At 44.2% G+C, this 26176-nt stretch overlaps 3 protein-coding genes across 6 annotated transcripts in view; 2 read left to right on the top strand and 1 right to left on the bottom strand.

Moving 5' to 3' along the window:
* Window positions 1–17061, top strand: part of LOC132788511 (protocadherin-like wing polarity protein stan) — a 63977-nt gene extending 46916 nt beyond the window's left edge. The window contains exons 5-10 of one of the 3 annotated variants that reach the window (XM_060795966.1): window positions 1046–2754; window positions 2822–10211; window positions 10566–12470; window positions 13562–13568; window positions 14138–14202; window positions 15388–17061. In XM_060795966.1, the coding sequence (XP_060651949.1) occupies window positions 1230–2754; window positions 2822–10211; window positions 10566–12470; window positions 13562–13568; window positions 14138–14202; window positions 15388–15421 (10926 nt within the window). In that variant the 5' untranslated portion in view covers window positions 1046–1229 and the 3' untranslated portion in view covers window positions 15422–17061. The other 2 variants (XM_060795963.1, XM_060795965.1) reach the window with 2 other exon arrangements.
* Window positions 17062–17152: 91 nt separating this feature from the next.
* LOC132788513 (ras-related protein Rab-3) lies at window positions 17153–26007 on the bottom strand. 2 transcript variants are annotated; one of them, XM_060795969.1, is made up of 5 exons: window positions 25669–26007; window positions 20827–21058; window positions 20171–20289; window positions 19920–20091; window positions 17153–19859 (listed from the first exon to the last, which is right to left on the bottom strand). In XM_060795969.1, the coding sequence occupies exons 2-5, from the start codon at window positions 21049–21051 to the stop codon at window positions 19713–19715; spliced, it is 663 nt and encodes a 220-aa protein (XP_060651952.1). In that variant the 5' UTR covers window positions 21052–21058; window positions 25669–26007; the 3' UTR covers window positions 17153–19712. The 2 variants fall into 2 exon arrangements, with proteins under 2 accessions (XP_060651952.1, XP_060651951.1); XM_060795968.1 differs by having other exon boundaries at window positions 24980–26006.
* Window positions 21154–23093, top strand: LOC132788512 (uncharacterized). Its single transcript, XM_060795967.1, has one exon. It carries the CDS (start codon window positions 21276–21278, stop codon window positions 22794–22796), a length of 1521 nt encoding a protein of 506 aa, XP_060651950.1. The 5' UTR covers window positions 21154–21275; the 3' UTR covers window positions 22797–23093.
* Window positions 26008–26176: the final 169 nt, after the last annotated feature.

The raw sequence follows: 26176 nt of genomic DNA, 5'->3' as shown, positions 1-26176 counted from the left end.
ACAACAAAAATTAAATTAAAAACCGTCTCTCCGTTGTCTGTCGTCTGTGTTATCCGCTGCACAGTGCTGTCGACATAAATTTGAGAGAGCAAACATCAGGACAGGACGCGTTTTTAATACTCTATAAACATGGAATGAATCGCAAGGGTCGCACATAGATTAAGATATTAAAGCCAAGCCAAAAGGCAAACACAGCTTCGAATTTTTTAGACTATGTTTGCCGACCAGCCTTGTATTAAGCAATGTGTGAAGATCAACAATTAAACGGAAAATAGTAGTAATAAGGTGAAACATTATTAACAGATAAACAACAAAGTGAAAGTATGATAAAAAAAAATTAAAGTCCGCAATAAAAGAATAATTATTACACATAAAACCTGCAGAGTCAGGCATTAAATAGTTGATTATGATGCTCATCAGTGTATAATTTTATATACGTAGAGTCTGCAAGTCGAGCATCTTTTGATGGCTTGTGCAGCATGCAATGAAACCATAATTATTGCTGACATAAAGTCAGGCACTGTTGCCTTTAAAGAGAACTTCTGACATAATTTTGTTATGTTTATCAGTGTAACTAATGAAATAGGCCAGACGAGCTACAGATTTAATACGAAAAGAAAATATAATTATTGGCAACGTAAACTACGGCCTAATTGAATTAACAAAGTCAAACAGAGCAGAGCAGAGGGAATAAAACAATTTTTTGTCAAGCTTCGACTTGCATAGAGTGTAAAGTAAAGAATTTATTTTGGTTGCGAGGTATCTACACGTCGATCACATCAAGTGTTCATCTCAGCCTGGTTTAATTAAGCCAAAATGGCAGCAATGCCACTGTTGGCAGCTGTGACAGATTTGGTTCAGCACGAACAGCGGGGCGTATGCGTGATATGTGATGCGATGTTCAAGTAAAAAGTGCTGCCTACTTTTCAGCATACATTTAATGTATACGATAAACAAACATGACTCGCAAGCACACGAGTGTGCAAGTCTGTGTGTATGTGTAAATCAATTGCTAACTTGTGTACACGTTAACTCTATTCCGCAGGCAATGCAGCGCACGAATGATAATTGAATAGAGGCATTAATTGCACTGTGGTTTGTTTGCCATCGCACACACACACAGAGCAAAATAGACAGCAACAAGCATAAAGAGAGATACACACACAACGGTGGAAGCAGTGGAGGAGATTTACTGCGTAACACAAGAAGCATAATCAAGTGCATTTGCAATGCAAACAAAGTCCAGTCTGCGGTCGCCGTTGCTGCTGCTGCTTCTGCTGCAGCTGGCAATCCAAATTGCACAGATCTCGGGCTATCTAATTATTGTGCACGAACAAACACCGCCGGGTGCTGTCATCTTTAATGCTTCCGTTTACAAATTGGGCTCGGAGCGTCATTACAAAATCAATGCGCATAAATCGGCCAACTTTGTGCATCATCTAGTCGCGGTCAGCCACAAGGATGGCCAGATACAGCTAAAGAAATCGCTTAAATGCGATGGCATCTACTATCCCAATCTGTTCACCTTCTACGTGGACTCAACATCAAATCGCCTGCGATCGATTGACTACTACAGTCTGCCCGTGCGCATCTTTATCTCGGGCCATAGCTGCAATGAGGACAGACGCATTGAGCAGGAACTGCATCATATGCATCACTTCGAGGAGGAGGACAACACGGGATACTCGAAGCGGAGACGACGACGTCGAGATTTGCGACAAGAATTCCTGCAACTCGATGGCAACCAGTTGGAGCAAGCGTACAGTGAGAACAGTACAGACTTTCGGCCGGGGGATCTTATTTTCGGCAACAGTTTTGACAACGAGATGCGACATCGCATCCTTAGTCGTAAGCGTCGTGGCGTCTCCACGGATCCATTGCAGTTGCAGCCAGCGTTACACAGACGCATCACAGATGCCAAGCAATGGATATCGGAGACTTATGCCTCGTATGCCATCCACACAACAGACAAATGGAATCAGATCTGTTTGCGGAAATCGCAGTTGATCAACAATCTAAGCGCTTTTCTGCCCAAATCTGTGTGTCAACACTGCAAAGTGAATTTCCTCGACGTGAATGATGAGCGATTTGCCATTGAACACCAGAATCGTGATCTGGTGGCAAGTCGTGATGTCTGCATACACGAATCAATGTGGAAAGTGAGCATCACGTTCAACATACGGTGCAATCTTAATGATATTGTGGACTCAGATCATCGCCTAAAGATCGTTTACCATCATCAGGAGTTCAATGACACCGACATTGCGAAGCGAGTGCGTCGCGAGCTGCGCAATCAATCTCCTTACTTTGAACAGGCTTTGTATGTGGCCTCGGTGCTCGAGGAGCAGCCAGCTGGCGCTGCTGTAACCACAGTGCGTGCTCGTGATCCTGAGGATTCACCTGTGGTGTACTCCATGGTCTCGCTGTTGGATTCACGCTCGCAGTCGCTGTTCAAGGTGGATTCTCGCACTGGTGTGGTTACCACTTCGGCCAGTCTGGATCGCGAACTTATGGATGTGCATTACTTTCGAGTAGTGGCCACAGATGATAGCTTTCCGCCACGTAGTGGCACCACAACCCTGCAGGTGAATGTTCTCGACTGCAACGATCACAGCCCCACCTTCGAAGCTGAGCAGTTTGAGGCGAGTATACGCGAGGGCGCCACGGTGGGTTCGACGGTGATAACGCTGCGTGCCACGGATCAGGACATTGGCAAGAACTCGGAAATTGAGTACGGCATCGAAGGCGTGACAGGTAAGTGATAAGAAGACTCGTCTTTAAATTTTTATTGATTATCATTTCTGTGCTCTATGTCTCCTAGATGGTGTTGGCAATGCGCAGGACCAGGAGATGCCCATCTTTCGCATCGATTCACGCTCGGGTGTCATCTCGACGAGAAGCAGCCTGGACCGCGAGACCTCGGACAGCTATCACCTGTTAGTAACCGCTTCAGACATGGCGGCAGCTCAAAGCGAACGCAAGACAGCCACAGCGAGCGTGCTCGTCAAGATCCTCGACGACAACGACAACTATCCGCAGTTCAGTGAACGCACCTACACGGTTCAGGTGCCGGAGGATCAGTGGGGCGACGATAACAATGTGGCACATATACGCGCAACAGATGCGGATCAGGGCAACAATGCGGCCATTCGGTATGCCATTATTGGTGGCAACACACAGTCGCAGTTCTCCATTGATTCCATGAGCGGAGACGTTAGTCTGGTCAAGCCTTTGGACTACGAGAGTGTGAGAAGCTATCGTCTGGTTATACGCGCACAAGATGGCGGCAGTCCGTCCAGAAGTAACACCACACAGCTGCTGGTGAACGTGATCGATGCCAATGACAATGCGCCACGTTTCTACACTTCGCAGTTCCAAGAAAGCGTCCTCGAGAATGTCCCAGTGGGGTACAACATCATTCGGGTGCAGGCCTACGACTCAGATGAAGGCGCCAATGCGGAGATTAGTTACAGCATTTCGGAGAGGGACGACAACTTTCCGCTCGCTGTTGATCCACGCACTGGCTGGGTGCAGACCATCAAGCAACTGGATCGCGAGGAACAAAGTCGTTTTGCCTTTCAAGTTGTAGCCAAGGATGGTGGAGTGCCGCCCAAGTCAGCCAGCTCTTCGGTAGTAATTACGGTGCAGGATGTGAATGACAACGATCCCACCTTTAATCCCAAGTACTACGAGGCCAATGTGGGCGAGGATCAGCCGCCTGGTACGCCAGTAACTACAGTGACAGCCACCGATCCCGATGAGGACTCGCGACTGCACTACGAAATCAGCACCGGGAATACGCGAGGACGCTTTGCTATTACCTCGCAGAATGGCAGGGGTCTCATCACTATTGCCCAACCATTGGACTACAAGCAAGAGAAAAGATTCCTACTGACGGTGACGGCGACAGATTCAGGTGGACGTTCCGACACGGCTACTGTGCACATCAACATCACGGATGCAAATAACTTTGCGCCCATCTTTGAGAATGCTCCGTATAGCGCCTCGGTGTTTGAGGACGCTCCTGTAGGCACCACAGTGCTTGTAGTTTCGGCAACGGACAGTGATGTGGGCATCAATGCGCAGATCACCTATTCACTAAATGAGGAAAGCATCAATGGCTTGAGCAGTCCAGATCCCTTTACCATCAATCCACAGACGGGTGCGATTATCACAAGTGCAGCGCTGGACAGGGAGACCACAAGTGGTTATCTTCTCACTGTGACAGCCAAGGATGGCGGCAATCCGTCGCTCAGTGACACCACCGACGTTGAAATCAGCGTAACAGATGTGAATGACAACGCTCCGGCTTTTAAAAATCCTCTCTATCAATCCTCTATACTCGAGGACGCATTAGTGGGCACCTCGGTGATACAGGTGTCTGCCAGTGATCCTGATATCGGTCTCAATGGACGCATCAAGTATCTGCTCAGCGATCGCGATGTCGAGGATGGTTCTTTTGTCATTGATCCCACTTCGGGCACCATCAGGACGAATAAGGGTTTGGATCGCGAAAGTGTTGCCGTCTATCATCTGACAGCCATTGCTGTAGACAAGGGATCGCCACCGCTATCAAGCACTGTGGAGGTGCAGATACGCCTGGAAGATGTCAACGACTCCCCGCCCACATTCGCTTCTGACAAGATTACACTCTACGTGCCGGAGAACTCTCCAGTTGGATCTGTGGTGGGTGAGATACATGCTCATGATCCCGATGAGGGTGTCAATGCGGTGGTGCATTATTCTATCATCGGTGGCGATGATTCCAATTCATTCTCACTCGTCACACGTCCCGGATCCGAGCGTGCCCAGCTGCTGACCATGACGGAATTGGACTATGAATCTTCCCGCAAACGCTTCGAGCTTGTGGTACGAGCAGCGAGTCCTCCGTTACGTAATGATGCGCACATCGAAATCCTTGTCACTGATGTTAATGACAATGCGCCCGAGTTGCGCGACTTTCAAGTGATCTTCAACAATTTCCGCGATCATTTTCCAAGTGGAGAAATCGGACGCATTCCTGCATTTGATGCTGACGTCAGCGATAAGCTCAACTATCGCATACTCTCGGGTAACAATGCGAATCTATTGCGCTTGAACAGCAGCTCGGGTGGCCTGATACTGAGTCCACAGCTGAATACGAATGTGCCCAAATTTGCCACCATGGAGGTGTCTGTATCCGATGGCATTAACGAGGCCAAGGCTATCATGCAGCTCTCCGTGCGTTTGATCACCGAAGACATGTTATTCAACTCGGTAACAGTGCGACTCAACGAGATGACCGAGGAGGCATTTCTCTCTCCGCTGCTGAACTTCTTCCTCGATGGTTTAGCTGCTATTATTCCCTGTCCCAAGGAGAACATCTTCATCTTTAGCATACAAGATGACACAGACGTCACGTCACGTATACTTAACGTCAGTTTCTCCGCCAAGCGACCAGATGTCTCCCATGAGGAATATTATACGCCACAGTATCTGCAGGAGCGAGTCTATCTCAATCGTGCAATCCTCGCTAGGTTGGCAACAGTCGAAGTGCTGCCATTTGATGACAATCTCTGCGTGCGTGAGCCTTGCTTGAACTTTGAGGAGTGCCTGACAGTGCTGAAATTCGGCAATGCCTCGGAGTTTATACACAGCGATACGGTGCTCTTCCGACCAATTTATCCAGTCAACACCTTTGCCTGCTCATGTCCCGAAGGCTTTACGGGAAGCAAAGAGCATTACCTGTGCGACACTGAAGTGGATCTCTGCTACTCCGATCCCTGCCAGAATGGCGGTAGTTGCGTCCGGCGGGAAGGTGGTTACACCTGCGTTTGTCCCGACACCCACACGGGACCAAATTGCGAGACGAGCATTAGCAAGCTGCGACCCTGCATGTCCGATGCCTGCGAGGGTGGATTGTCCTGCATGCAGAACTATCTGAGTTCTCAGCCGCCGCCTTATACTTCGACCTGCGAGCTGCGTTCTCGCTCCTTCTCGCGCAACTCTTTCCTTACTTTCGAGAGTCTCAAACAGCGACACCGCTTTAATCTCAAGCTGCGCTTTGCCACCGTTCAAGACAATGGACTTCTGCTCTACAATGGGCGCTACAATGAGCTGCATGACTACATTGCTCTGGAGTTGCTCGACGGACACATTGGCTTTTCCTTTTCCCTAGGCGACAGCAGCGAACGTGTGTCTCTGGTTCAACCCAGCAAAGTATCAGACGGCAAGTGGCATGAAGTGGAGATCATTTACTTCAATCGTACTGTCACCTTGGTTCTGGACAAGTGTGACACGGCAATCGCCCTGTCCGGACAGCTAAGCGCGCCTTGGAACTGTGCCAATCAGACCACACTGAAGCTGGACAAGCGTTGTGCGTTACTTACCGAAACCTGTCATCGTTTCCTTGATCTCACTGGACCACTGCAAGTGGGAGGTTTGCCTCGCATTCCTGCCCACTTTCCGGTGGCCAATCGTGACTTTGTGGGCTGCATTTCGGATCTGCGCATTGATGAGCGCTATGTTGATCTCAATTCCTATGTGGCGGATAATGGCACCATTTCGGGTTGTCCGCAAAAGTCCCCGCTTTGCTCCTCGGAGCCCTGCTTTAATGGAGGAACCTGTCACGAGGGCTGGAGCACCTACAGCTGCGAGTGTCCCGAAGGTTATGCGGGCAACAACTGCCAGGACAATATACCTGCTCCTTGGCGCTTCTCTGGCGATGGCAGCCTGAGCTTCAATCCGCTGCTGCGTCCCATTCAATTGCCCTGGCTTACATCGTTCTCGATACGCACGCGTCAGGAAGATGCATTCATCATGCAGATCCAGATCGGACAAAACAGCTCAACGGTCATATGCCTAAAGCACGGCATACTCTACTATATCTACGACAATGAACCCATGTATCTGGCGGGCGCTTATCTCTCCGATGGCGACTGGCATCGGGTAGAGATCAAATGGCAGCAGGGTTCGGAAATACAGTTCTCCGTGGACTACGGCCAACGTACTGGCTCTGTACCCATGTCTCAGAAGGTGCAAGGACTTTACGTAGGCAAGATTGTAATGGGCAGTGTGGATGGTACCATTGGCACTGTACAGGATGCGGTACCCTTTGAGGGTTGTCTTCAAGATGTGCGCATTGGCGCCAGTCAATCAGTGTTATCGCGTCCCACTATTCGCGAGAATGTTGAGGATGGCTGCGAGTCAAGGGCACAGTGTCCCAACAGTTGTCCTGCCCACTCGAGCTGTGTCAGCAGCTGGGATGAAGCAAAATGCGAATGTAGCTCTGGATATGTAGGAACAGACTGTGCGCCCATTTGCACTGTGAAACCTTGTGCTGCAGGTGTTTGTCGAGCTAATGTCAGCCTGTCAAGAGGTTACAGCTGTGAATGCAACAGCAGCTATCAGCACGGAGATTACTGCGAACGCACCTTGCAACAACCTTGCCCAGGAGGATGGTGGGGCGAAAGGGTTTGCGGTCCCTGCAAGTGCAATATCAAGCAAGGCTATCATCCGGACTGCAACAAGACGACGGGACAATGCTACTGCAAGACGAATCACTACCAGCCTCCCAATGAAACGGCTTGTTTGGCCTGTGATTGCTACTCCATTGGCAGCTTCAACAGTGCCTGCAATCGACTGACAGGACAATGTGAGTGCCGCGAGGGCGTCATTGGCAGGCGCTGTGATTCTTGCTCCAATCCCTATGCAGAGGTCACGCTCAATGGCTGCGAGGTAGTGTACGATGCCTGTCCGCGCTCCTTTGCCGCAGGCATCTGGTGGCCACGCACTCCGCTGGGCAGTGTAACTATCGAGAATTGTCCGCTGCCTGCCCGTGGGAAAGGACAACGCAGCTGCGACAGTCAGACGGGCAGCTGGAGCACGCCAGACATGTACAACTGCACTTCGGAGCCATTTGTGGAGCTGCGTCGACAACTTTCACAGCTGGAGAAACTGGAGCTGGAGCTGAATTCGTTTGTAGCCATCAAAATGGCCGAGCAACTGCAGCATGCCTGCGAAACTGTTGATCGTAGTGCAGTGAGTAAACCACCAGCCCCGAAGCACAACCGAAGATACAAAATGGAGTCGTCGTTCCTGCAGAATGCTGGTGGCGCAGGCGGTGCCGTCTGGTCACATGAGCTGGAAATGGACTATCTGTCCGATGAACTGAAATTCTCACACGATCGACTCTACGGCGCTGATCTCCTCGTGACCGAGGGTATACTGCAGGAACTTATTAACTATGAGCTCATGCAGAGTGGTCTCAATCTGACGCATAGTCAAGACAAGTACTTCATCAAGAATCTGGTGGATGCTGCTAGCGTGATACTCGATCGTAAGTACGATGCAGAATGGAAGCGTGCCACAGAGTTGATACAGCGTGGGCCCGACGACCTCGTGGATGCTTTCAACAAGTACATGGTTGTCCTGGCACGTTCCCAGCACGACACCTACACCAATCCCTTTGAGATTGTACAGCGGAACATGGTCCTCGGGTTGGATATTGTGACCACCGAATCGTTGTTTGGCTATGAACCCGAACAGCTCAGCGAGTACCACAAAGCCAAGTACCTGAAACCGAATGCCTTTACCACGGAGAGTGTCATACTGCCCGATACGAGCGGCTTTCTGCAGCACTCGGCGAAGCAGAAGCCTGTGATTAGCTTCCCCAAGTACAACAATTACATTCTCGATAAGCACAAGTTCGATAAATACACCAAGGTGCTTGTACCCCTTGAGATGCTGGGCATAACTCCGCCCGAGAGTGATGAGGTGACTCAGGGCAGTCGAGGCAATGATTATCGCGCCATTGTAGCCTATGCTCAGTACAAGGATGTGGGACAATTGCTGCCGGATCTGTATGATGAGACGATCACTAGGCGTTGGGGCGTAGACGTGGAGCTGGCAACGCCCATTCTTTCACTGCAAATACTTGTGCCATCGGCAGAGAGGGAACAGCAGCGACTGGAGATTCCCTCACGCAAAATATCCTCAGCGGGAGGCAGCTACACTTCCGCAACTGGTTCCTCTTCCTCTTCTTCAACTTCATCCGCTACGGCTGGTTCTTCTTCCACTACAACTGGCAGCAGTCGGAACCCTTCCAGCACTTTTAACTCTGGCAGCTCGGAGCAACAGTTTGTGGAGGTCTTTGATGTGCCCAAGGCACCAACTAGCAGCAGCGAGCAACAAATCGAGGACATACGCATCACAGCACACGAGATTCCTCCACCCGCCTCAGCAGAACAGCAAGAGGCAAACAGCAACGAAGCGATCGAGGTGGGCGAGCAACCGCATATACGTCTTAACCTGGAAGATATTGAGTTCCATGGCAACTCTGGAGAAGAGCTGAGTGGCGACAATTCCCCCGAGCAGCTAAATCCTAACTACGAAGGCAATACGGATAGCAGCGAGCAGCCTAAGGGCGAGAACGATGCCATCTACAGGGATCGACGTCTGGTCAAGCGGCAAGTGGAAGTTATCTATCCCTCGGAGCAGCTGCTGAAGCCAGAGCACATGGTCTATCGCTCTCTTGGTTCTCCGCACCTTTCTCAACCGATCAAACTGCAAATGTGGCTAGACATGGATGCTGCCCGCTTTGGACCACGTTCGAATCCGCAGTGTGTTCGCTGGAATTCGTTCACCAATCAATGGACCCGCCTTGGGTGCCAGACGGAGATACCTGACTTTGATGGCGACTTTGCCACAGTCTCACAATTGCCCATTTTGATCAACTGCAGCTGCACACACATCTCCAACTATGCGGTCATTGTCGACATCATCGATCCCGAGGATATTCCCGAGCCATCGTTGTTGGTGCAGATCACCTCGTACTCCGCCTTCATGGTATCGCTTCCTCTGTTGCTGGGTGTGCTCTTGGCCTTGGCTTTGTTGCGTGGTCAGCAGACAAATTCGAATACGATTCACCAGAATATTGTTCTCTGCGTATTTTGTGCCGAGCTGCTCTTCTTTGTGGGCATGCAGTCAAGGCGTCACCTGCTTGAGAATGAGTTTCCCTGCAAGCTGATTGCCATCTGTCTGCACTACTTCTGGTTGGCCGCATTCGCCTGGACCACTGTGGACTGTGTGCATCTTTATCGCATGCTTACGGAGATGCGAGACATCAACCACGGCCCCATGGGCTTCTACTTTGCCATGGGCTATGGCGCACCTGCCGTCGTCGTTGGACTTTCGGTTGGTGTTCGGGCCCACGAATACGGCAACAGTTTGTTGTAAGTATAACGACGATTTTATTAGTCCCATTATTTTAGTTCTCTATGGTTAAACCAAAACAATTTTATTGAAAGTTAATGCCTCAAGCAGATGGAGGCATCATTGAGAATGCTAAGTTTTAGCTCATATTGGGCTCTTACATTTTCTTTCTGCATTTATATTTCTGCCTGTTCGCGTGTTTTAACAACAATAATCTTCAAGTTACTAAATATGTCTTACCGTTGAGCAGATTAGCAGATTACTTTTTAATGTTCAAGAATACTGTCTATGTACTCGTTAAAGACAATCGTGGGTAATCATAAACCACACTCAATATAACTCAAATATAACTTCCTTACTTCTTTCCTTTCTAGCTGTTGGCTGTCAGTCTACGAGCCCGTGGTTTGGTGGCTGGTCGGACCCATAGCCGGCATGTCTGTAGTCAATCTGCTGATACTCTTTGTCTCAGTGAAAGCCGCCTTTACGCTCAAGGATCACGTGCTGGGCTTTGGTAATCTGCGCACCCTGCTCTGGCTTTCGGTGGTTTCCTTGCCCCTCATGGGTGTAATGTGGGTGCTGGCCGTGTTAGCTGCCTCGGAGCACTCGCAGTTGTTGAGTCTGCTGCTCTCTGGTGTGGTGCTGTTGCATGCACTCTTTTGCCTCATTGGTTACTGCATCATCAACAAGCGAGTGCGCGAAAATCTGCAGAGAACCTGCTTGCGTTGCATGGGCCGCAAGGTACCACTGCTGGACTCCTCGATGGTAGTCAGCAACAGTTCGCACAATGTGAACGGCGCAGCCAGACCAAACAACTTCCTGGCCGGCAACTACGACACAACACGGCGAAATATTGGAATCAGTGCTTCGAGCACCACTTCAAGAAGCACTGCCAAAACTAGCTCTAGTCCCTATAGCGATGGCCAGCTGCGTCAAACTTCCACCTCTACCTCGAACTACAATTCTGCTAGCGATGCGCCCAGTTTTCTGCGTGGCTTTGAATCCTCCACAACAGGTCGCAGTCGCGGCGAACGCGAGGAGAAGTCTCGCAGACAGCGCAAGGATTCCGATTCAGGTTCAGAGACCGATGGGCGCTCGCTGGAATTAGCCTCGAGTCACTCCAGCGACGATGACGAGTCGAGAACTGCACGCTCCTCGGGCACACATCGCAGCACAGCGGCGAGTGCCACGCCCGCCTATTTGCCCAACATCACAGAGCATGTGCAGGCCACAACGCCGCCAGAATTAAATGTGGTGCAGAGTCCGCAGCTCTTCCCGAGCGTCAACAAACCCGTCTATGCGCCTCGCTGGTCCAGCCAGCTGCCCGATGCCTATTTGCAGTCCCCACCAAACATTGGACGCTGGTCGCAGGACACGGGCTCTGACAATGAGCATGTGCACGGGCAGAAGATGACCATCTCACCGAATCCGTTGCCCAATCCCGATCTCACCGATACCAGCTATATGCAGCAGCATCACAACAAGATCAACATGACGCCCTCAATCCTGGAGAATATACGCGATGCACGCGATGGCTACGAAGACAGCTTGTACGGACGGCGCAACGATTATCCCGATAAATATGGCTCCTATAAGCCGCCCAGTCACTATGGCAGCGAGAAGGATTACCCAGGCGGCAATGGTGGTGCCAGTGGCTCGCAGACCATTGGACATCTACGTAGCTTCCACCCAGATGCCGCGTACCTCAGCGACAACATCTACGACAAGCAACGCACCTTGGGTAGCGGCTATCTGGGCGCCAAGTCGGAGTCACCCTATCTGTCAAAGGATCGCATTACGCCCGACATCTATGGCTCACGCGATGGTCACTACAGCCTGAAACGGCAGCCAGCCTATGCCACAGATTCACTGCACTCGGTGCATTCGCTGCTGAAGAACGACTATCAACAGCAGCAGCAACAACAACAGCAGCAGGCACAGCATGCGGATCGCTTGTCGGAGGGATCGGACAAGAACGGGTATCACTTTCCCTACACCGCCGAGGAAGATCATCTGCAGCAACAGGCGCGCAAACTGAGCGCCAGTCACCTTATGCCAATGCATCCGCATGCGGCACTTGTGAACGACATTAATAATCCTGGACTGCTTGCGAGGCACACACTCAATGGCCATGGCCTCGTCACGCCCAATGGCTTGGGAGTCAACGGAGTAGGAGGGGGAGGCGGCAGTTCAAGGCACAGTTCGCGTGCCTCGTCGCCGCCCTCGAATATGGTGGCACCCATGCAACCGCTAGGTCCTTTGGCCAGCATCACGGACACAGAGTGAGTAATCCTGCCTTGCTTTTGCTTTCCACGGCATTTCATTTGGTTTGGTTTCCTTTACGGGTTTTTGTGTTTCGGTCTTTTTCTTTTTTTTGGGTTGTCGTTTCCGTTGGTTTTCCTTTCAACTCTTTAACTTTTGACTCGATGTGTGTGTGTAGTATGGTCCTTGTATGAAGTGAGCTGCTCCTCATTCATTGTGGCTTCTGTTGGTCCACATTCGTAATTAGCCGGCAAATCGTATGCTGCTTTTGTACTTCCCAATTGTACAATGCAATCTTCAGTTCAAATTCCTACATGAATTCAATTTGATTTGCTCTCTTACTCATACCCATAACTATACCCACATACCAAACACTCATACTCATACGCATACTCATACTCATACTCATACTCATACATTCATTCTCATACTCGGTTCGTTTCATTTCGTTTAATTTAAACGTTGAGATTTCATTTCAGTCTTTTTTGCTTTGATTCCATTTTAATCTCGACTCTTTTGTTTCTAATTCTCTTTGCTTTATGGCATACTAACCACACACACATAGACACTTGCATACACACACATGACATTCTCACATAAAACATAAAACAAAATTGTCTAAAAAATTCTTCCTTGTTCTTTTATCCCGTCGCTCTCCTTTTTGGCCCCATACACCCGATGCGATATCCAAACAACAATGAAAACTACAAACAATGCAAATGAATATGATATGAACACACACACACACACTCACACATCTTACACTCAAACACACAAACATACACGCACATATGATTGAAACTTTCAGCTGGAACTGGGAACGTTTGAAGCAAATCTAATTTGACTATCTTTCACTTCTATTCTCCTCCCTCTCTCTTTGCTTTGCGCTTTGCTAACAACAACAACAACAATTGAATCAACAACAACATTCACAAAAACACTCATACACACACTCACACACTCATGTGCACGCAATGCAAAAACAATGGCGGGGCCAATTGCGTTTTCTTAACCCAAATACCCGACTCAAAACAACAAATACAAATAACACGAACAACAACAACACTGACAAACTCCCAACAACAACAACAAATCAATTGAACAACAACAGCTCTGAGGTAAACCACAACGAAAAGCATTTTCCATATTTTTCAACTTTATCATCGTATTGCATCATCACAAGATTCTCCTTTCCTTTGATTGTTGCTCTTCCGTTTTTCCAATCTTTCATTTTCATTTAGTTTTTTGTCCTCTAGCCTAAGTGTAAATACAATTGAAATTCTTTAACTAAACAAACGCACATTAAATTTTATTTACTTACCGAAAATGAAAACAAAAAAAGGCAAACGAGATTTTCGCTCAATTAAATGTAAATGAAATAATTGATTTCATTTGTTTGAGTTTTTGCATAAATAAATGTAAATGGTTTACATTCGTTTTTATCGCAATTCGATTCAATTTGTTTAAATCAATATATAAATAGTTCTCTCATTTTAATTAAAACATTTGTTTATTTGATTTGTTGATTTGTCGCAAATTCGAATGCAATTTTCATGTTTTTCTCTTGTGTTTTTTGCTTATTTGCCCATTTCTTTGATTGTTTCACGCATTTTATCATTGTCATTGCAACGAGAAACAAGAACATTACACAACAAGAAAAAAACAACTATGCAAACATTTTCCACAGTTCGACATTATTTGGCTGCATCGCAGGCAACAGAGGCAACATTATCCCTGGTCGCTTACAATATGGTATCAGGATATGTACATACAACCAAATCAAATCCCCTCAAACCATAGAACTAGCAATTCAATCAATTCCTCCCCATAAATATTAGATCAACATTGCACAAGATTCAAAATTGTCAAATAGTAAATTCAACTTAAACTAAATTAAACCAATGGCTAAAGTTATGTATGTATTAACTAGGCGTATACGCAATAAACTTAATTAATTAAATAACAAATAATTTCGGCGCTGATAAATTGATTAAAGAGTTTGCTGATTTACAAATTTGTTTTCTTTCTGTGTAACAAATTATGTAAAGAAATTTCTGTTTGCTGGCAAATTTACAACGACTTCGCTCTACTTGACTCGTCATTTGTCATTAACTGAATTTATAACTTTACTTATTCAAATGTCACATTTGAAGCAGTCGAATTTTAGTGCCAGCTAAGATAGCATAATTCAACTGCTTTCATGGCAAATCAATAAATTTCATTATACCATCAATCTAAAAGCAGTGACTTAACTCCCTCCCTAAAATACTTTTACTTATGTCCCTCTTTGCTGAGTCATAATATATCTGAAATTAATTGTGCCGAAAGTGTAAAATTAACAAAACTCACATAATGTGCTCACTTAAATTTAAACAGATTTCACCCCTGGGCGAATTAATGAAATCTGATTTATGTTAATCAAAATACACGCAAAATGCGCCTTAAGCCTAACAATTTACAAGCAAACTGACATAATAGGGTCACGAGACTCGCATTCTAAATTTATTTGCGAGTATATGAAATTAACGAACATTTATCAGTAATTAATCTAATGCAGATTGAAGGCTTTCGATAAGCCTAGACACACACATTAACACGCCTAAACCCCACACAAATAATTTACACACATAATATCAAACATACACACTATCTCACTCACACACTTTGCATCCTTGCACAACGTACTTTATTGCATATTATTGTATACATAGATATTTTTCGCAATTTTTCATCACCATCATCAAAACGCATTTCAACTAAAAATAAAATAGATTAAATTGTATTGAAATTAGTTTGATTGGCATGCTTCTGATAACCGTATTGAATAAATGTAAATACTATAATAATCTAGTTATAAATCGCATGCATAAGTTGCGATCAACGCAGTAGTTAAATAATTAAAAGCAAATAATAAATATTGATGTGCAATATTCGCAGGCGGAATATTGATGACGATGAGACCACAGTGTGACGACTGACGACTGCAAAGCGACAAGTGCAACATAAACTGCAGCTGCAGAAGCAACTGAGGCAACAACAGCTGGCAACAAATCAGTTTGCAACCATCAGACGCAAGCCGCAATACAAAAGGCAGCCAAATGTTTAAAATTATTATTTAGTGCTTAACACGCGCATTGAAATACTCACACAAAAAAAACGACACACGCACACACACACTCAACGTGTGTGGCATCATGTACATAAGAAAAGAGGAGGAGAGGAGAATAGAGAAGAGGAGTTGAAAACTTGGACCGTAATACGAAGCAGTATACATCAGAAACATACGAACTAATAAGTCTATAACATTAAACACATATACATACAAATATGAATATATATATTTTTGAATAAGTATATTTAATTAATTTAAATGGCATTTAAATTAAAATAATAATTTTATTGAGAATACTACATAACGAAATTTTGCATTTACTTAGAGCTCTATGTATGTACGATCATTTCTATGTATAATATATATGTGCTACAATAAGTACATCAATCTAAACTAACTTCAAATTGTATTTGTATTAAATAAAACTCAGACTGATTTTATGCATTTTTTCGATTAAATTACAAATTACCATAAAAGTTAAGTAAGCTCAAGACACAACATACTCACCCACACATCTCTATAGATATTGTATTTAAGTCTAGTTTAAATTCCCAGTGAATGGCGACGTTAAAACAAACAAAAAATACATCCCAAAATAACAAATTAAATTTTTCCTTTGCAAATTTTAAACTATTAAACTTGCTACCCTAATTACGTATACGCAATGTATGTGCTGGGTAACAGTTCGTCTATATATGTATATTTTCGAGCTTATTCAATTTGCGTTGATTGAAATAACATAACATAACAAAAGTCATGTGTGCCTCATTATGACTCGTATCGCACGAGTAGAGCTTATTATTATGCCAAATTAGTTAAAGTTCAGTTGAGCCCGAAATGGAAATCGCCAAAAACTGCACAAAATGCTAAATGAAATGAAATGAAATTATAATTAATTTGCAAACGTTGCCATTTAATTAGATATACACACACAACGCAGATGAAGCCTGTCGAAAGTTGTACAATTGAAAGATGTGTGTGCAACTCGCATAAATACCGAACGAATGAATCAAAATCAATGCAAAAATTATAAATACAAATATTGCTATGAAACAACACAACACAACACAACACATCACACAAATACACACACAGAACATATCCAAGCAGTAAATGTCTATGAAAATAATCGGATAACATAATTAATAGTTGTAGCTAGAACAGTTTTTGTGTTCGCAATGTGCAACAATTATAAATAATTTATTGCTGGCCACAATGGATAACTTGGCCAACTTGTATTCGAAATAAACAAAATTTAAGCTGCTTAAAATAAAGAAATAAATAAATCAAGTACATTCCAAAGGATTTGTGGCACTCTGCTCATGAGCTGGCAAACTAAAAGTAAAATTATTAATATTTAACTGTATGTGAATTGATATATTTAAATGTAAATTACGCAAAATGCAAATGCAACAAATTTAAGCAAATATTTCGTTAGACAAATACAAAAAAACGTATATGAATAAAATGTGTATATTATTAAATTAAACAAATGCAAAAAATAATCAAAACTTGTTTCATTTCCTAGCAATCGTTTCTCTTTCAGCGAAACTAAATGGAAAATGTTCGGTTAAAGTTTTTTCATATTTAGAATTGTTACGTTTATTCATGTTAATAATTTCATATTATTATTGTTGCTATTATAATTATTATTATTATTATATCTTTGCTATATTTTCTTTCTTCTTTTTTTGTTTTTGGTTTGGATTAAACTCAATACATTTGTATTTGCGTGTGTGTCTGTTTAAATATAATCGAAGTAAGTATGTGTGTGTTCGTGTGGGTGTGTTAGTGTGTGTATATGCACTAAATATTGTTTTTACTTAATTACTTTAAAACGATTCATCCATAAATAATGCAATTTCTAATTGGGTTATTGTAATCTCCTGAATTATATTTCTATATATCTTCGCTCTATTATAATTTTTAGTGAATTATTTTTTTATTGAAATTGAATTTAGCTTGATTACACCACGGCTAAGTATAAATGATGCTTTTGAGCTCATTTCATTTGCTTTCATAATAAGTATTTATTCAAATGACAACAATGTAGCGCAAATTCAGTTTTATTTATGAGATTCATTTTGTGTTTTAACAATGTTAGAAGCAAATCCATATACAATAATCGTATAAGAGATACACAGATATATATAAATATATATTCAATTTATATATATGTTATATATCGTATAATGCAATTGTTATGCTTACATTACAAACAGTACGAAATGCCAAGCCGTGTTCTCTCTAAGGCATTTTCCCTTTCTCTATATGTATGTTATATATGTTATAATACTCCCAATTCGGAACAAACTTAATACACTCCAATCTTTAAATTCAATTTGTATCTTGTATCTCAAAACGTTGTATCTGTCAGATACGTTTGCTATGCTTCTGCTCGTTGTGCATCGGGGATTGCGGGGATTGCGGGGGTAGCGGGAATGGGAGGTATTTATAATACAGCGATATGCCTTTTAATTAATATTTTCAAGTGAAACTCTGCAAATCTTTCAAGTATATTTTTTCTTCAGCATTTTTGTTTAGCTATACAAAAAATACATGCTCATATAAGAGCATGTATCAATGTATGTATGTATGTTTGTGTATATATAATTATTATTAATAATTATCTCAAAGTCAGCTGGCATTTAGTTTATTATTTTGTAAATAAAATCGAAGTTGAACGAAACATTCATTTCTTGGTTGTGCATATCAAAAGATCGAGAAAGTTTAGTCAAATTAAATGCACCGATTTGTCATTGATTTTGTTGCACTGTGCAGTTAAGTATCGCACGGTGGGTTAAGTGTCAATTGTTTAGTAGCAAAAACAGCAAAACAAAAAGGAACATTGTGCGTTAAGTAAAGATGATCCAATTGCTCGATAGGAAACTAATGGAAATAATTTGTAAAATTTGATGCCATCTTTATACAAGGATTTCGAAAAAGGAATTTTGCTTAGCTGTGGATACGGTAATTGCCTTTATATATGTATGTATGTGGTATATGGTATTGGTATAATTTGTAATTTTAATATATGTATGTGTATATATATATATAATAGGTATATTTTATTCATTTATAATACGCAACACATTCAAATGTTCATTTTACTACATAAATACATACATACATGATAATCATAATCATAATTATAATAATAATGACTTTCTTTTTTCTTGACTAGAACTCGCTGATGCATATACAACGCCTATGTATGTGTATGTGTGTGTGTGTGTGTGTGTGCAGTTGATGGATAATCATAAATAGATCATTCATTAAATTTATATTTAAGTTAATTTCACCAATTCGCTAGCCTTTTGTGCGTTTTTGCCCTTTTTTGCAAATTTTCTTTTTCTTTTCATTTGAACGGGAAAAGGAAACTTTTCATTTCAATTTGTATCTTTCTGACTAGTAACTGTAAAAATTGCTGCCAGCATATGTACAATAAAAATAGCTAAAATCGCCAAGAGAGTCGCAATTCTCATGAATACTGTTCAGCGGAGCGAAGAAGAAGGAGTTAAGTTGAGTTGAGTTGGGAAATTGAGGAAAATAGCACAAAATATGTGCAGATTTAATAAGTGCCAAACTCAATTCAGCACATGTACATGAGTTATTGTTATCGTTAATCGTTTTTACTTTTATCGTAATCGTAATTGTTTATCAATTTACACACAACACATTGACAAAATTAGCAATTGCCCAAAAGCACATTGAACAAACAAACAGCTTTGCGTTATCTCGTTATGTTTTGTTCATTATCATTTTTCATTTTTCATTTTGGTTTTTCGCTTTCTGAATATAAATCTCAACAAATGGAAACATTGATAATATTCATGCACATTAACATTGACATTTACACGGAGCGACCGACTAACGGAAATTAGTTGTATAAATACAATGTATACATGTATTCATATATAATAATAATAATAATACATATGTAAGTTCTATATACGGGTATTACTTATGTCTTTTCTCGAGCATCTTCTATCTTCATCTGACGATGCCTTTCTCTAAACTTTGCTAACTTCAAAATTGTAACTGTGTGTGGAATGCGTGTATGCTTGTGTATACGTGTGTGTGTGTATGTCTGGGTGTGGGTGTGGGTGTGTATGTTAGGCTAGTTAGTTGTCTACAACAACAGCTCTGTTTAACAATTACAATTGGCATTGGGCGTGCCCTGCGGCTGATCCGTCAAGCGTTGTCCCTTCTGTGAGCCACCAACTAACGTTGGATCTGCATCGAGACTCTCGGACATCTTGTCGCATATAATATCCACCAAACGCTCAAAGACAGCCTGCAAAAATGAATCGAATTGAATCGCATTCTAATTACTGAGATTTCACTGTGAACTTACCTTTACATTCACATTCTCCTTGGCCGATGTCTCAAAGAATTCAACGCCCAGTTGATCGGCCAATTGGCGTCCACGCTCGAAGCTAATCACACGCTGATCCTCCATGTCGCATTTGTTGCCCACCAGTATGACCTGAGCGTTGTCCCACGAATACGTTTTAATCTGTGTCACCCTGTTCGAAAAATCAAATGACATAATTGGAAGTTAATCGGGCACGTAGACGAGACAGCAAGCACATCGATTACACTCACCAGTCCTGCACAGAGTTGAAGCTGTCCTCGTTGGTGACATCATACATCAGAATGAAACCCATGGCGCCGCGGTAGTAGGCTGTGGTAATGGTGCGGTAACGCTCTTGGCCAGCTGTATCCTGTTATTGGCAGACGGATAAACAGAGTGACAAGAAGCGTTTGGTCAGTGACATGTCTAGTAGTGGCTTTTGTAGATGAGTGTGGGTGTGCTTGAGATATGTGCATAAAACGCAAACGCAATTAGTGTTGCCCACACACGCCGACCGACAGACGGACTGACATACAAACCCTTGCCTGCATAGCTGTGGCTGTTGTGTGGATGTGGGATGTGAGAACACTTCGGAGTGCGCTCACCTGTGAAACTTGTTGCCCCAGCATACATTCAAAATAGACACAGCTCACAGCTCAGCAATCAATATGCCTAAGCATGTGTGTGTGTGTGTGTGTGTATGTTAACTGGGCAAACTTGTCACATTGCCAAAGTATGCTACATATTTTTGCACTGCGGACAAACTGTGCTGCTCTTAAAAGTATGCTGCATTTTTTTCACATGACTCGACTCTTTTATTAAGTAAACGACGCGTGCTGCAGTCACTTAATGGAATTTATGTGTTCACATTACAAATGAACTCAGCTTATGCAGTCGTTGCACTTACCCAAATTTGCAGCTTCACACGCTTGTCGTGGCGAAATACAGTCTTGACCTTGAAGTCAATGCCCACGGTGGACACAAAGGCCGATGTGAAGCTATCGTCTGCGTAGCGAAAGAGGAAGCTAGTCTTGCCGACGCTCGAGTTGCCAATGATGAGCAGCTTGAACATGTAATCAAAATTCTGATCGGCCGCATCCTTTTGCCATTTGGGATCACCACCGCCAGCCATTGTTTTGCTGTAAAACGAGAGGGGAGAGAGAGAAATATATTTTATAATCAGCGTAGTCATTGCTTCATACATTATTGAATTCAGTGTGAAAATAGATTGTCATTCACTACAATAGTTAGACACTGCTCGAATTCAGTTCTCAAAAAAAAATAACCGTTCCAAATCAATTGAAATTTTTCGCATTTTTTTTTAAAACCTCAACCAACTTGCAGCTAACTGTTACGATGTTCGATACCACATTGGCTCTATTGGTCAGCTGGCTGGCCCAAGGCATTTGTCTCGTGCTGGGCCACGCTTGGCAGCATCCGCTGGTCACCACGGGATGCTGTCTGCTGCTCGGCTTCTTCACGCACGCCGACGAGCAGCTGCGCGACGAGATTGGCCAACAAGTCGCCACACGCTGGCAGCGCATGAAAGAGCATTACTCGTTCTCGTTCCTCAAACGCAAATACAAACCCAATACCATGCCCAACTACGACTACAGCTGGTCGCAGGGGCCACACACTTGGACACAGACCGGCAGCAATCAGAGCCCGGTGAACATCGATGAGCAGCTGGTCCAACGCCTGGCTATCCATGAGCTGCTCAACTGGAATCATTACGATGAGCTGCCCGCAAGCATTACGCTCGAGAATACCGGACAGACGCTGCTGCTTCGCGCCCAGTTTCGTAGCAATGTGCCGACCATCAGTGGTGCCGATCTGCTCACCAGCTATACATTTGTGGAGCTCTGCTTCCACTGGGGCTGGTCGAACAGCGAGGGCTCCGAGCACACGCTCAACAATCGCAAGTATCCACTGGAGATGCAGGTACTACATCGCACTGGAGCCTCGGTGCCGCGTCGCTGCACCAGCAGCTATGATCTACTGATGGTGGCCTACATCTTTGAGCTGTCCGCACACAACCCGCTGCTGGATCCGCTCATGCAGAACCTCAAGCTCGTACAGATGCCCGGCAAGCGTGTTCAGATTGCACCCTTTCCACTCTCCTATTTGGTGTATCCATTCCGCACGGGATTCTACAGCTATGGCGGTTCGCTGACCCAACCACCTTGCTACCAGGGCACCGAATGGTTCATCTTTCCCGAATCGCTGGCCATCAGCGATTTTCAACTGCGTCACTTTCGCCAGCTGCTGAGCGGAGATTGCTTCACCCCCATTTCACGCAACTCGCGACCCGTGCAGCCTCTGGGCAACCGCATCGTTAACCTGAACTACTTCTGTCCCTATGACACGGCTCAGCTGGATCGTATGCGTCTCGAGCTGTTGCAGCAGCATCAGCAGGAGATCGAGGAGGAACCGGAACAGACACATGTCGAGGAGGAACAGGAGCGTCAGCAGATGAAACTGAAGACCATGAATAGCTCCGATGACGAGGGACAATTGATTGAATCGCTGGACACCACAACCACCATCACCACGAACTCTTGCACCAGCGTCTGTGCCACGGTGCTCAATCGTGAGGGCAACAATCTGGCACAGCAGCAGCAACATCAGCAGCAGCAGCTCAACTCTTGCTGCCCCAATTCGATCATCTTTTTCAGTTCGAACAACAATTACAGAAACAACAGCAACAGCCTGGGGAGCACGGCCAGCGACACCAGCTTGATGGACAAGTGCAATGGCCATGGCCACTTTCAGCTGGATCAGACCGGGGAAATGATGATGAACCTGTCCAATGATGTGGGCATCTGTGGCATGGGTGATGGCCTGGGCGTGGGCGCCCGCATTCAACTTATTGAATAGTCTATGAATGGGATCATTTAACTACCTAATTTTTTGATGACAAATTTGCTACATAAGTTTTGTTTAAACTCTGCAATCGATGATGCCATAAAACAGAAACATAGAACACTCGCAATGGATGAAGGGCTGAACTGGACAAAGGACAAGATTGCGTTGCTACCTTATGCAGAGAACATAGGAAGGGGGAAGATTGCAAGGCTTGCACCACAGATACCACGTATTAAATTGTTAAGTTTTAAACTGTATTTTACAACGCTTGAAAGTATGCTATGAATTTTCGCATTTGCTTTAACAAGACTTCTGACGTCTTTCAAATAACGGCTCAACTGACGGCAAACGCAGCAAAATAAGTTGGCCTTGAAAACTTGTGTAAAGCGAAGGGAAAGAGTAGAGAGAGAGAGAGAGTAGATTACGTTGTAGCAACAATGTTCTTCTCTTTAGTTATTCCAACTTTGCGAGTTTGAAGAGTGACATTTTTTTATGCACGCAGCGTACACAACATTGTGTCGATAATTTGTATGTATAGGCAACTAGGCAACATCCCATCTGAGTCCCACTCCCTTCTCTCCCTTTCTCTTTGGCCATCAAGTCAAAAGTTACGCAGAGATTCGCGCGTCATCCTCGAGGCGCTCAAGGCAAAAAGACATGGCTTCGACTTAGGCTCAGGCTCTGGTTGAGGCTGCGGCTGCTGCTGCTTGTGAGAGGCACTTGAGGCAGAGACTGACATAGACATGCACAGACATGCCATGCTTCAGTTGAACTGAATAAGGCACAGGCTATGTTATCAACGCATTGCTTTTATCTCTCTGCCCCCGACAAGCTGTAATTATCGATTTTTTGCCTGTCGAGGGTTGACTGCTGTCATGCTGTTATTATTCCTGTTCTCATTGTCGTTGTTGTTGTTGTTTTGGATGTTGTTTCATGTTTCAAATTTGGGAGCGAAGCAAACGCTGCGCTCATTAAGCAGCTGCTTGCCCCATTTGCCATTTGGTCGACAGGGTCGCTCAACCTGTGGGTTTACTTAATTATTGATAACCAAAACTTCGCATCAAATATCACAAAGCACAGTTACAGTTATCAGCTATATATACATACATCGAGAGTATGTGTGTGTGTGTATTTGCTCGATTGCTTATGCACAGAACTTGTCAATTTCTCAATCAAAATTTTAGCTATTGAAAAGTTTCTGACATTTAGACAACAATTCAATATGCTGCCAGCTTTTGTGGGCTTAACAACTTTGACGGTTGCTCCCAAATGTGTGTGTGTGTGTGTCTGTGTGTGTATTTGTCGAGGCTTGAACTTTTCCGAATGGAAATGGAAATGCACTTAGTGCTAACAGCAAATATTTGCTCAACTTTTCCTAGGTACATATTTCCAAATGGGGTCCAACTGCGATAGCTGGACATCAATTATTTATCGATAGTCAAGCGATAGATTGCACTCTGCATTCAAGTGGAATTTAAAGAAGTTTTAAAGCGATGACAGCAACAGCTAATTTCTTGCTTCTTCTTTTGCAGTAAGGTTGTTACAATCATTTAAAGTATTACAAGTGCAATAGCTGGACATAAATTATTTATCGGTAGTTAAGCGATATTTTGTACTCTGAATGCAAGTTGAATTTAATGAAGTTTAAGTGAAAGGGACACTTTAAATGCTTCTCCTTTTGTAGTTAAGTAGTTGAAATCATTTAAGGTATTACATATAAAATTATCTGCTAGAATAATGCAGTCAAACAGCCGTTTTGTTGTCAGCACCGTTCACCTTCAGCTGGTTGCACTCGCTTTGGTTTGTGCTTCCTGCTGTTTGTTGTTGCAGCAATGCAACCAGGTGTGAAGCCACAACAATGAAATATTCATTTACTGCGTGTGCATTTGACATTGCCAACTTTCACTGTCGTCCAGCTTTCAGCAACAAGAAAAACACAAAAAAAAACGATTCATCAAAAAAAAAAAGCAAAACACGACGACAACAAACGAATGTGGTTGCTGTTGTTGTTGCTGCTGTTGTTGACATGCCCGGGGGCAGCTAATGAAGCTGAAAATGTAGCTGGACACGTCGAGCACGCACACATATACATGCCCCCTCTCTCACACACACACACACTTAACAGTACTGTGTGCATAAGTGATGAGGACCATGCGGCGTATACTTATTGTTATGGGTAATGCAAATGCACTTACTGTGACTTAGTCTTGAGGTTGCGTCGGTTCTTGCGTCTGTGTTGTTGTTGCAACTACAGCACTGTATGTGTGTGTGTGTATGTGTGTAGGTATTTGTTGTTGTCTTCAAGCTTGAATTGCGCCGGAAGCTAGTAGAAGATCCTGGGGTAATTCCTTAAGTGCTGCTGCTGCTGCTGCTGCTGCTTCTCCTTGTGACCAACTGTCGTTGCTGCTGCTGCTGTTGTTTTTGTTGACGTATGCGGGCTCTGACTGTGTGTAGTTGTGTTCGAGTGTTTTGTTGGTGTGCGTGGGTGTAAGCGCTTTTCTGTTATTTTTCACACATATACACAAATCGATAATGTGACGCTGAGTTACTTTTTTCTCGCTCGTTTCGCTCTTTTAACTGTTTTTCTTGTTTTTTTTTTTGCACTGACTTTTCTTTTTATACTCGTTTTTTTTTTTGGGCTGGTGGCGTGCAGAGCTCAGGGGAAGTTTTAGCCTTGGCACTGGGTTAGAGTCTCTGCTGACTGATTGAGTGAATGACTGACTGACTGACTGGCTGGCTGGCTGCTTCGCTCTGCTCTGCTCGTTGCCTGCTGTTTGCAAATTTGCGCTTCTTGTTTACGATTATTCAATCAATTATTCAGTTTAACGCGCGTTTCGTCTCGCCCGGAGTCGCAATTTATTCAATTATTCATTCAGCTACTCACGAGGAATGGGGGGACAATGTGTGTTTTACTCAGTTGTTGTTTTTTTAGTTCCGTTCACCGTTTTCTTTTCGCAGTAAGAATTTTCTTTCGCTCTTGTGTGTTGTACACGTCGTCGTCGTCTTTCGCAGGACCACAAATGAGGCAAAAATTTTCCTGTCTCTGCCCCGTTAACTGGACTGTATGCGTATGTGTGTGTGTGTTGTTACTTGCGGCGAATTTAGTGGCGCGGCGAATATAAGCAAATGTATTCGTATTTTGTATACGTTTTCATCATTGAAAACTGTTTCAAAACGCGCAGCTGCTGTTACTTCTTTTGCTTCCTCTTCTGCTTCTTCTTACTCCTCTGCTGCTTCTTCCATGTCTAGTGGTGAAAATCGATGGGCCCATCCGTCAAGTGGGTTGTTTGTGTGGGCGCAGACGAAGCTTTGCGGCGACAAGCGTGCGAGCTTTCCATTCATGCCGCGCAGCTGCGCAGTGGGCATCAGTTTAGACATTTACCAGCACTGCG

The sequence above is a fragment of the Drosophila nasuta genome, chromosome 3 (assembly GCF_023558535.2).
Source record: "Drosophila nasuta strain 15112-1781.00 chromosome 3, ASM2355853v1, whole genome shotgun sequence".
Taxonomy (NCBI): domain Eukaryota; kingdom Metazoa; phylum Arthropoda; class Insecta; order Diptera; family Drosophilidae; genus Drosophila; species Drosophila nasuta.
This window is presented reverse-complemented; position numbering and strand designations above follow the sequence as displayed.